Source organism: Aulostomus chinensis, chromosome 19 (genome assembly GCF_037954235.1).
Source record: "Aulostomus chinensis isolate RoL2024-O1b breed Wild chromosome 19, RoL_Achi_v1.0, whole genome shotgun sequence".
NCBI lineage: Eukaryota > Metazoa > Chordata > Actinopteri > Syngnathiformes > Aulostomidae > Aulostomus > Aulostomus chinensis.
Genome location: NC_141338.1, coordinates 12,904,929 through 12,917,150, shown reverse-complemented (window position 1 = coordinate 12,917,150; position 12,222 = coordinate 12,904,929). Strand labels below are relative to the sequence as shown.

Genomic DNA, 12,222 nt, shown 5'->3' with positions numbered 1-12,222 from the left:
TTTGTCTCAGGCAAGTGACCCAATTATTAAATCAAATCATGGTGTGGCGTCAGCGGTAATGTGAGTGCTGCATGGATCTGTTGTGCTGAAGAAGGAGCTGCAGGCGTAAGGCAAAGCTTTGAATTCACCAGTCGATGTACCAGCCTTCACCTACAGTCACAAGCTCTGGGTAGTGACTGATAGAATGAGATGCCAAAGGAGAGAACTAGTTTCTCTGTAGGGTGGGTGGGGTTAGTCTGAGAGATTGGCCGAAGGTCTCTGCATAGAACAGCTGTTCTTTCATGATGAGAGAAGTCAGCTGAGGTGGTTTGGGCATCTGATTAGGATGCCTGCCTCTGGAGGTATTCCAAGTGGTAGGAGCTCTCATGGTAGACCCTGAATACACTGGAAGAATTGGAGGGTATTTCAGCTGGGAACACCTTGGGGTCTCCTGGGAGGAGCTGGAGTATGTTGCTGGGGAGAAGGATGTCTGGGTTACTTACTCAGTCTGCTTCTCTGCCCAGGATAACCATGAAAGACAGCTTTTGAAAAATTTCATAATTTTCAAAATTACTACAGTTTAGAAAGATATGTTCTGGACACTCGGGTGAAAAGAGGAGCAGAGCTGTCACTGATTACCATCTTGTAATGAGTTGGATCAGATGGCAGGAGAAGATGCCGTGCAGACCTGGTAGGCCCAAACGAGTTGTGAGGGTCTGCTAGGAACGCCTGGCGGAAGAACCTGTCAAGATGATTTTCAACTCCCACCTCTGGCAGAGCTTCAACCACGATGCCAGGGGCGGTGGGGGACATTGAGTCCGAATGGACCCTGTTCCACTCTGCCACTGCCGAGGCGGCTGTTGTGAGCTGTGGTCTTAAGGCTGCTGGTGCCAGTCGTGGCGGTAATCCCTGAACCCACTGGTGGACGCCAGAGGTAAGCGGAGCCATCAGGCTGAAGAAGGAGGCCTACAGAGTGTGGCTGGTCTGTGGGTCTCCAGAGACAGCCAGCTGGTACCAGCGGGCCAAGTGGTGTGCAACCGTGGCAGTCGCTGAGGCAAAAACTCAGGCCTGTGAAGAGTTCAGTGAGGCCATGGAGGATGACTATTGGTCGGCTCCGAAGAGGTTCTGGCTAACCATCCGTCACCTCAAGGGGGAAAGGTGGCAACTTGCTCACACTATCTACAGTGGTGATGGGAGGCTGCTGATGTCAGCTAGGGAGATAGCTGGATGGTGGAAGGAATACTTTAAGGAACTCCTGAATCCCACCAACATGTATTCCATGGAGGAAAAGGAGCTGGGGGAGGACTGGGGTGTGTGTGTCTGTGTGTGTGTGTGTGTGTGTGTAATCTCTGGGGCAGAAGTCGCTGAGACAGTGAAACAACTCTGCGGTGGTAGAGCTCCAGGGCTGGATGAGATCCGCCCTGGGTATCTCAGGGCTCTGAATGTTGGAGGGCTTTCATGGCAGACACGTCTCTGCAACATTGTGTGGACATTGGAGGCGGTGCCTTCGGAGCGGCAGATTGGGGTGTTGGTCCCCATCTTAAAGAAAGGGGACCAGGGGGTGTGTCCCAACTATCGGGGATCACACTCCTCAGCCTCCCTGGAAAAGTCCACGCCAGGGTACTGGAGAGGAGGGTCAGGGTGATAGTAGAACCTCAGATTTAGGAGGAGCAATGGGGTTTTCTTGCTTGGGCAGTTCGCAGCCAAGTGTGAAGCGGCTGGGATGAGAATCAGCACCTCAAAGTCTGAGGCTGTAGCCCTCAGCCGGAAAAGGGTTGACTGCCCACTCCGGGTCAGGAGGGAGGTCCTTCCTCAGGTGGAGGAGTTTACCATCTTGTTCACAAGTGAGGGTAGGATGGAGTTGGAGATTGACAGGCAGATTGGGGTAGCGTCTGCAGGGATGTGGGCACTAAACCGGTCTGTTGTAGTGAAGAGGGAGCTGAGCCAAAAGGCAAAGCTCTTGATTAACTGGTTGATCTACATTCCAACCCTCACCTATGGTCATGAGCTCTGGGTAATGACCAAAAGAACAAGATCGCCAATACAAGCGGCCGAAATGAGTTTCCTCCACAGGGTGGCTGGGCTCTCCCTTAGAGATAGGGTGAGAGGCTTGGACATCCAGGAGGTGCTCAGAGAAGAGCCGCTGCTCCTCCATGTTAGAGGAGTCAGTTGAGGTGGTTCGAGCATCTGGTGAGGATGCCTCCTGGACGCCTCCCTCGGGAGGTTTTTCCGGCATCTCCTACTGGGAGCAGGCCTCGGGGCCGACCCAGGACACACGGGAGGGATTATATCTCTCGGCTGGCCTGGGAACACCTCGGGATTCCCCCAGAAGAGTTGGTGGAAGTGGCTGGGGAGAGGACAGTCTGGGCTTCCTTGATGAGGCTGCTGCCCCCACAGGCAGAGGATGACAACAATGAAAAAGATGAAAAGCGAATGAAAACAAGTCACGAATAATGTTGTCAAAGATTCTCTGGACTGGAAATTTAAAAAAAGTTAATGTCAAGTTCCAGTTTACAGCAGCGGCTGTGGATACATGTGGTAAAACACTGCGAGATGTTATGTTCTAGAGAGTGAAACAACTAATTTTGACCCAAGATTAGGACAGAAAGGAACAGAAACATCTCTCAACAAGATATTAAAAGATGCTTATTGTAACAGGATTGCATTACACTAACTGAGTGGCCAGCAGCCTGTGCCAGTCGTCAAAAAAAACACACTTTTGTTTTTACCTCCATCTTGATGTCTATACTGAGAATTCTGAGCTATCTGAAAGCAGCATAACAAAGTAGCTGGAGTTTCAGCTGAACAACAGATGTACAGAGCAGGCGAGGCCCCTTTCTGCTGATCACAAGTCAGTCTTCTGTCAAAATGACACAGAGCTAAACGTGCTGCATTATGTTGCCTCAGAGCTCTTCAGCATCATAAATAAAGGCAGTTTCTTAAATCAAAATAAGTCATTGTTACCTCTGTAGTTGTAGGATATAATTGAAAGTGTGCATGAACATAAAAAATGTACAGGGACACAGCATGTGGTTATTTTGCTAAACAATGGTCCTTATCCTATTAAAGCTCATTTTGAACTCAACAAATATAACAGGGATATTGGGGACATTTAAAGTGTTTGGCTTTGACTGTAGCTTTGATAGAACAATGCAGAACAACAGTTCCTTTGTTCAAGCTATGTTATAAATCATCATTTCATAGATGCAGGGGGTCACCTCAGCACACTCTACTCATCCCCCATTTAATAAACCCAGATCCCTGCTTTTGTATTGATAACAAAACCCCCACTGATTTCTTAACGTCCTTCAACTGTGCAGAGAACAAAAGGCATTGTGTAGGAGAAGTTAGAAAGCTTGTAAAACAAAAAAGACCATTTATGGATGACAGCCATCTCCTTCTTCCACATACTTGTGCACTGCTGGAACTGTGCTGTTAATTGTCTTATATGTCCATTTAATAAAAAAATCAAAAATAAACCATTTTGGACTAAATGAAAAGCTCACATTGGAATCTGTCATGCCTGAAAAAGTATATTCAGTTAGCCACAGTAAATAAATCAGTACCACCTAGTTTTCTACCTCCTAGTCTGTTGAAGATCTAGCAGGGCCCTGCAGTGCCTCCACATTCAGATTCAAAGTTAAATGACAGTAATTTAAATAGTAAATAGGTTAGTCAGTAGACTATTGGGTCAGTAGGTTTTTAGTGCCCCACATCACCAAATGTCTGTAACAGACCTGAAATGGTTTGCTGTTGTTGTTGATCAATTCTAATGACATTGATTACTTTGCTGGAGCTCATATTTCTGGCTTCTAAACATCAATAGTCCTAAAACCATTTCAGCCACTGAAGCTGCCAAGTATGTGCCAAAACAACAAAAAAATCCTCTAGGTTTTTGCTTTAAGACACTTCATATTATCACTTGAATGGTTGTTTCTATGTTTCATTGTTGCATTTGTTCAGAACTGAACGTAACAAAGTGGGGGTGGTGGTACAGGAGCATTAATTAACGTGGTCAGATGTTAGTAAATGACATCTTAAGGTGTTACAGGAGATGCTTAGAAATTATGTTTTCCTCTTGTTACTAAAAAAAACAGGTTAAACGAACACTATTCATTTCAAAATTGCCTGAAAAATATCATCAACTGAAACATTTTTCTTAACTGAGTGGACAAATGCAGCACTTGTCTCCACGCCTACATATTCTTTTCTCTCTTAAAATATACAAGTTTACTGATGATGGTAGCTGTTTTGTCTCTCCCTATAATTTAACTAACTGATTAAATCACAGATCACGATAGTTCACACAGATACCTGGTAACCCTTTGGCGAATACGTATGACTTAAGAGAGAATGAGCTGGTACACATGTATTAGTACGAGCGTGATTTTTGATTGTTGTGTGTTTGTGTGTGTGTGTTTCTCTCTGGTGTCTGCAGGTGAGTCGGATACTGTACAGCTTCGCTACAGCGTTTCGGCGGTCAGCTAAGAAGGCAGTACTGTCATCTCAGCAGGCCGCACTGCTCACTCCTGACAGTGACTTGTTTACCTTCACTGTCAGCCTGGAAATCAAGGAGGATGATGGCAAGGGCACTTTCAGGTGAAACACACATGGATACGTTCTATACTTTGATGTGTAGAACATGGAATCATTACTACATGTACCATTATTCTTACTGAAGAAGCACTTTTTACTTACTGAGGCTTTCCTTCCCGTCTCAATTCTTGCTTTTGTTGTACGTCGCTTTGGACAAATGCCAAATGAAATCGTAGAATTGATGAAGTAAGAATAACATCCTGGTGTACTCCTTCTTGAAAGTTACAGTGCTTAATCAACCAGACAGCACTCAGAGGACATAACACTGCCACCCCACCCCCACCCCCTCTGAGAACGCTGTGTAGATACAGAATATAAACATAGAATCATCAAAATCTGTCCCTGAAATTTCTTCCCATTACCGATTCAGAACATGATCCGCCTGACACAGGGAGCTTCAAACCTGTGACTCTTGTTAAATAAAATAAGAGGCCTCAATGCATTTATCCAGATCCTCTGGGTGACAGAAGACAGACAGGAAGTTGAAATGTTCTTCTTTTTCACATTGACACTGAATTCATTGAAACATTTCAATGACATGTCCTGAATAAAGCCGCTAATAGCTATATCCTTCCCATGGTGTAGAACAGTTTTCAGGATCCAGGATCAACAATTTGATAAAGATCGCCTCCAGAAGTTTATTACAAATTCCTTGTAATTTTGACTGGCTGGGGATACTCGCAAAATTTCATCGGCCAAGCAGTTCTTTAATTTCAAATATATTTGACCCCAACTCTAAACATCATCATCATTAAGCATTTCATTTGCAGTGATTCTAACAAATGATGTTAAGACCTTAAAATAAAAATAGCCCCCAAATGACCCACATTTCTTACACACCCACTCAAACGCAGGGACGAGGAGACCTATTTAAGCTGGAATTTCCTCAATTTGTTGTAGGAAAGACATATTTCCAGGGTTGAAGTGGTGTGGGATTCACCTCCTTCCTATAAGGGAAACATGCTGTTATACTAATCTAATTGTGTGTGAGCTGTACCATATTCAATTTAGAGTGACAAAATTAGCGCCCATGTTCCTTATTTATCTCAAGCAACATTATTGAGTTAAAGAAAATAGCCGTAATTGAATCATGGACAAAATATAGATTGTGGTATATAGATGAAATAATGTAATAAGATGTGAAATGATAAATATATTCCTAAAGAAAAAAAATTGCTGAGGAATTCCTTATAACTCACAGTAGAATTAAATTTGAGCACCTCTTTTAATTAACCTTGCACTTTTCCCCCCAGCAGAACACAACAGAAGTTCCTGTAGTTGCTCCCTTCAACTCATCTTTTTGACCTTTTTTTGCTTTGTTTCTCCACATTACTGATGCACTTCCATGTTTTCATAAACAGCCTTGAAAAACTCTGTATGTGCGTGCGTGTGTGTGTGTGTGTGTGTGTGTGTGTGTGTGTGTGAGAGAAACAAAGCAAACCAATTTTAGTAGGCAGATATTTCCTCCTCATTAGTGCACTGTTGATTATTTTTAGATTTCTGGATTCAAAGCAAACAGCTCTCACATAGAAGTACACAGTTGCTTGTGTTTTTTTTTTTTCTCTCCTGTGTATGTAAAATGTAATTATTCTTTGTGTTGGGATGTGAAATGAAAGCTCTATAGATATTTATGAAATGCAGTACGATATATATAAAATAACATGGAAATTCAATGCAAATAGATTTAATTTGGTGTAAACAGGTTTGTTTGTTTATATCAAATGAGTTATTTACAGTCTAAAACCATGAGTCAGTCTGATTTTTACGTTAAGGTGGGGTGTGTAGATCAAAACCTGAACCAAAGTGGTCTCAGTCTGTTTCTAAGCAGGTCCCAGTGGGTTTTGATGGCAGGGAGAGTACACAGCGACTGGTTGTAAGAAGCAAAACAAAACAGAGGTTGCAGGCTTTCTGCATGTTGCATTTACTCAGATGTAAACAAAACGACAGGTCATGTGAGGAGTGGGAGGGAAGTGTTAACAATTACCAGAGGTAAATTAGTAACCAAATAAACAGACTTCTGTGCGCACAGTTCTGCTTCAGGCCCTTCAATTACACTCCTGAGAAAATGCTTCTTTTTATGTGGCCAACCTGAATTTGTGCGTTGTGAAACCGAACCGCAATAAATACAAAATGAACCAAATGTATCAGTGATGATATGAATGAATCTAACTGACTGTAGTGGCAGGCCCCTATAAGTCAGTCTTATTGTTTAAGTCCCTTTTTCAAAGAGGTAATTTATTCTCGAAGCTGCCTGAAAATCGGAGGAGTTTGAAAAGGTAGTGCAATACATTCAAAATGGATGTTTTTATGAAAAGGATCTCTTCATAATGGAACCCTTTATTTCAACCTCAGATTTGTGTCAGTGAGGGTTTGGAGAATGTTGATTACTGTTCCTCTCTCAGATCTGCTTCTCTTGCTTCCCTGCTCTTAAAATGGGACAGGAAAGAGAACCAGGACCACAGAATGTTTAGAAACCCTTCTTGCAAGCTTTTCATTTGATAAATGGGCCTGTTATAAATGTGCGCTTTGTTCTTTATTTTGAATATGGCTGGTTGACAGACTGATCTGTAACAAATTCCACTGGCAGAGATGTCCACTCCATTAGTTTGGTTGCTTTAATTGTATATTTTGGTTTGTAAAATATCGGTTTTCGTGTTTTTTTTATTTTTTCCCAGTATTGAAATCATTAAAACTGTGTTTTCTTTGTGCTTGTCTCACAGCCATTTTTGCGTTTGTTGCTGTTGTTGATTTTGGTACTAATATAGGTTTTTTTTTTCTTCTCATCTTCAGTGCTGTAGCAAAAGACAAAGACAAGCAGAGCTTCAAATTACGTGCAGGGATGGACAAGAAAATAGTCATTTATGTCCAGCAGACATCCAATAAGGAACTGGCTATAGAGAGGTAAAAGGCAGTACACACACACACACACACACACACACACACACACACACACACACACACACACGTGCGCGCGCGCGCGCTCACACACACGCACACACACACACACACTTAAAGAGGAGCTTCACATCTGGACCTGCAGATACCGGAATTTTCCTCATATCTCATCATTAGCTTCACACTTCATTTTGATTGGTGTTGGTTCTTTGCTGGTACACAGAGAAAACTGGATTCAGTGTTTGGGTACTATTGAGTCCTTGTGACCAATGCTGTTCTATGGTTCCCTCTGATTAACAGAGACAACCTTTTAATAGGAAAACAACTCTGCCTTCAGGAGACTTATTATAATAAACACCACCTAAGGCTGCAAATGTACTGCTGAAGCATGCGTTTTGAAGTACACCGGTTGTTTGAAATAGCCAAACATGCACCTGAAGCATTTTCATGTGCGTCACCCAGTATTGCTTGGATCCCTCTACACTGACTTTGATTTTGGAGCATCTAGGGAGGAACCAGTACCTGTATCTGCAGTTTCAGTACCTGGTTCTATGATGGGGATGTTAAAATTAACCTCATGTACACCGGGTTCCTCCACATTGAGGCATAGCTGGGTTTGCTAATGTTGCTGATTATGATGGTCATCATGCATATATGTACAATGGCTGTCTATCTATATGTGTTAGCCCTGCGATGGACTGGCCACCCGCCCAAGGTGAACCCTGCCTCTCAACCGAAGGCTGCTGGGATAGGTTCCAGTCCCCCAGTTTTTTTCTAACAGTTGCACAAAACTGACATGAGCAAATGCCTGATCAAAAAAGAAAAAGAATTGTATTTACAGATCAGTTTTGACTTACTGAGACGAAAACAGTCAAGCAGTCTAGTTTTTAGATTATTCTTTTAATTTTTATTAGCTTGCCTGTTGCTCATGATATTATTACCACTGTCATTTTAAATCACACCTAATGGTGGGCTACATTTGGTCAGCAGGCACCACTTTGGGACAGCCTTGATCTAGATTGATGCGAAAGACTTAGATTTATCTCTATGAGAGGAAAACATGGAAGGGGTCTGCTGAGAACACAACCAAACACTCTTTATAATAAGAGGGTCATCCCTGCTTTCAGACCCTCATTTTCCCCGTTCAAATAAACGTATTCACGTTTGAAGATTCTGTCAGCTTTGTGCAAACTTCTGTTTTCACAGTGATTTTTCTATTACCCGATGAACCAAGAGAAGATTGAGATTGAGGCTCTGTGTTTATTGCTCTCTGTGTTCTGGTCTGTGTGATGGAGGATCAGTCTGTTATTTATGGTAACAAATGTGATGTTTTATTTTTCTGTTTCTTGTCTCGCTCTGTCCCCCCTTCATTTCTCTTATGTAATTGCATCTTTCTGTTTGTTTGTGCTTGTGTACGCTTCGTCTCCAGGTGTTTTGGTCTCCTGCTCAGCCCAGGGAAAAATGTGAAGAACAGCGACATGCACCTACTAGACCTGGTGAGTGATACTGTCTTTGTGTGCGTGCGTGTGTGTTCATGTCGGTGTGTGTGTGTGTATGTGTATGTGTGTATTTATAGTCAGCGATAACTAACTTCCTTCAACTATTTTTTTCTCACTTTAGGAGTCAATGGGAAAGAGCTCTGACGGGAAGTCTTACATCATCACAGGAAGTTGGAACCCTAACACGCCTCAGTTCCAGGCTGTGAATGAGGAAACGCCCAAAGGTAACAGCCAAAAACCTGTCAGAAATTCAAATAAAACAGAATGATCCTCAACAGCTCTTATTTCCTTGCCTCATTTTTCATCAGATATTTCTTGTTTATTCGCTCAAATTTTCACATTAAAGTCTGACACTTTTCCAAGCATAAAAGTCACTTTCCACTGGTTGCACAAATCCTCAAATTAAACAGTGAATGAACAGTTGAGGATAAAATTATGGCTACGAGTAATAAGCATGAAAACTGCACCTTGCCTTGTTAAAAATAATGTAGCGTACAAGGCAAATGCTATGGTGATTGTAGATGAATATAGCTGGAAAATTGTTCATAAAACAAGATTGTCACATTAACTCACGTTGACTTTGTGCCATTCGTGCTGCAAGCAAAACACAAATCCAGCTTCAAACACAATAAGTACAGTTAATATTTTCATTAATGAGAGATTTTTGGGTTTGCTTACATGTATTTATTAGAAGTAGAAGTGAATCACTAATGGGGATATGATATTTCAATAGGTTTTTCTCGTTTTTTGTAGACAAATTCATGTACATGACGACAGCAGTGGACCTGGTGATCACAGAGGTGGAGGAGCCGGTCCGGTTCCTGCTGGAGACCAGGGTCCGTGTTTGCTCCCCAAACGACAGGCTGTTCTGGCCCTTTGGCAAGCGTAGCCACACAGAGACCTTCTACCTTAAACTACGACAGGTATGTCAAGTCATGGCACTATCAGTACAATGGCCGGTCTCTGTAAATTGCACCAGTTCAGATGGAATGTTTGATATATAAGTACATGTATTTCTCTTCAGATGGAGCGTAAGGAGCGTAAGAGTCCTGCTTCTGACACACTTTATGAGGTGGTGAGTTTGGAAAGTGAGACAGAGAGGGAGAAAAGGAAGACCACAGCTAGTCCTGGCATCCTGCCTGGTGGGCCCGGTACCATGGTTCCCTCACCACCTGAGGATGATGAAGAGGAAGGTGATTGGCTACTTTTGTTCTCTCTCTTTCTCAATGTCAAAGTAAAGTACACTCTACAGAGAGATACCAATTTGTTCAAAATGAAATCCTGACATTGAGGAGTTCCAGGTCTGTACGTGGGCCCGACAGAAAAAGAAAGAACTTTTCAAACATGACATCACGTGAAACTGGTTTTATATGTTTGTACATCTCAGTCTACTAGGTTGTGATTCATAACACAACATTTAACTGATGAGATAATATACCTCATAAGTACTGACAATCATTCATGGTTTGCTCGGTCATAAAATCTGGAAAAGTCACAGTATTTCCATGCCTGGTACTGTTTATCAAAATGTATAAATAGATAAGACCATACAATGATGGAACGTTCCAGGAAATGTTCTTAACTAATACATGTTGAACAGACATCTTTACATTTTAAATATAAAAATGTGTATGAGCCTTGATCACAGACATGAACTTCCAGAACTCACTAGTAGAAGAACATGGTTTGCACTGGAAGAAGAGAGGGAGAGTCAGCCACAGCTGATGATCCACTGATATTTAATATAAAGAATAAAAACACCCGCTGGTGAGGCTGTACCAGATATAGAATTCATCAGGGGATGAAAATCCCATGGGAGATCATGGGCTGTTTTCACAAACATCCTTCACAAAGAGTTGACTATAGTAACACAAGTGTTAATTTTTTTTAAAATTCTTAGAATTTTAACATTTTCTCAGTTGTTTCCCTCAGAGGGATGGAAAAGATGAAAATTTTTGAGTAAAATCTTAGAGAGCCCCGAATAGAGCTGTCAGTGAAAGAGTAAGCAGGAGGAGAGCTGTTACATAAACAATTACGTCGCTTTCACAGTTTCACATTGTGACACAGTTCATTTAATTTCCACTGAATGACACCCGTTACCTAATAGGTGGTCGCTGAGCTTGACAAGTCAGTGCTTCATACTTCACTTTGCCATGTTGGCCTTTTTTTGGAAGAAGTAAAGAAAAGCTAACCTATCAGCTACAGCTGAGCGTCAAAACTCTTACCGATGATCACGAGCTTTAATTAGTGACTGAAAGAATCCACGGAGGATATTTTTCAAAGGTCATAGCATCTTCAAGCTACATTGAGAGATGATAGTGGAGCTGCAGCGTGACCTTTGAGGAAACAAGTATAACACTAGCATCTACACAGCTTGGTGACAATAAATTAACCACCCAACAACTTATGGTTAGAAGCATCCAGAATTTTCAGTCTTTTGAGGAATACTTTGTTTCAAATATTTATTTAACAGGGGGCTGGCGATTACATGAAGAACACTCAGTCAGAGCTGTGATACCTGACATAAGCTCTCAGACTAGATCATTCTCGTCTTCCCTGCAAAATACTGTATTTATTTCTAATTTTGAAACAGTCTTGTTTTTATTCACGACTAAAACAGGTTTAACTTTGATGCAAAAGGGGAAAAATCATAACATTTGAACAAAACTGTATTTATCAATCCAGGAAATTTCACACAAGGATTTTAACATACTGACGGCTCAACTCTTGCTAAGAAGTTGGCGATGCTTCCATGTAGGAGCAAGGCTATAGAATATTTTTTAAGAAAAAAGGAATGTAAATCCTTTTTCCTTTTCTGTTCAAAGGCCTTAATTTAACAAATGGAAGACCACTTTAGGTACGTGAGAAAAGTTAATGAATATTTTTAAGGGAAGTCTTTTATTCGCAGACGGTCCCTGAGCACTCATCTCCCAGCTGGAGACCAGTGCTGCATAGGACAGCTCGTTTTGACCTCACTACAGCAGAGGTGTTGTTTGTGTTACTGTGTGTGTGTATGTATTTTTGTATGAATGTGAGCTATAGCAATGAGGATGAAAGGCAGAGAGCATAATTGGGGTGCTTTTTGTGTCTGGTGTATCGAAAATGCGTTTGTTTATGGCCTACTTTCATTTTGGTACATTTTGTGTCACATTTTGGACTTTGCGTTCTCGCCTGTTGTGAATATTTAGATAACACAGTGGAGATAATAAAATAACATTAGTCATGCATGCACCCGTGTGGATTTTCAAATTAA

The 12,222-nt window shown here is 41.8% G+C and overlaps 1 protein-coding gene across 5 annotated transcripts in view; it reads left to right on the top strand.

Annotated features, from left to right (window-relative positions):
- The window catches only part of rabgap1 (RAB GTPase activating protein 1), an 80,736-nt gene that overhangs the window by 19,083 nt on the left and 49,431 nt on the right, over nucleotides 1-12,222 (top strand). For all 5 annotated transcript variants that reach the window (XM_086187096.1, XM_086187093.1, XM_086187094.1 and 2 more), the window contains 6 exons: nucleotides 4,418-4,578; nucleotides 7,366-7,476; nucleotides 8,900-8,966; nucleotides 9,091-9,193; nucleotides 9,723-9,892; nucleotides 9,994-10,162. In XM_086187096.1, the coding sequence (XP_086043222.1) occupies nucleotides 4,418-4,578; nucleotides 7,366-7,476; nucleotides 8,900-8,966; nucleotides 9,091-9,193; nucleotides 9,723-9,892; nucleotides 9,994-10,162 (781 nt within the window). The remainder of the gene's footprint in view (nucleotides 1-4,417; nucleotides 4,579-7,365; nucleotides 7,477-8,899; nucleotides 8,967-9,090; nucleotides 9,194-9,722; nucleotides 9,893-9,993; nucleotides 10,163-12,222) is intronic.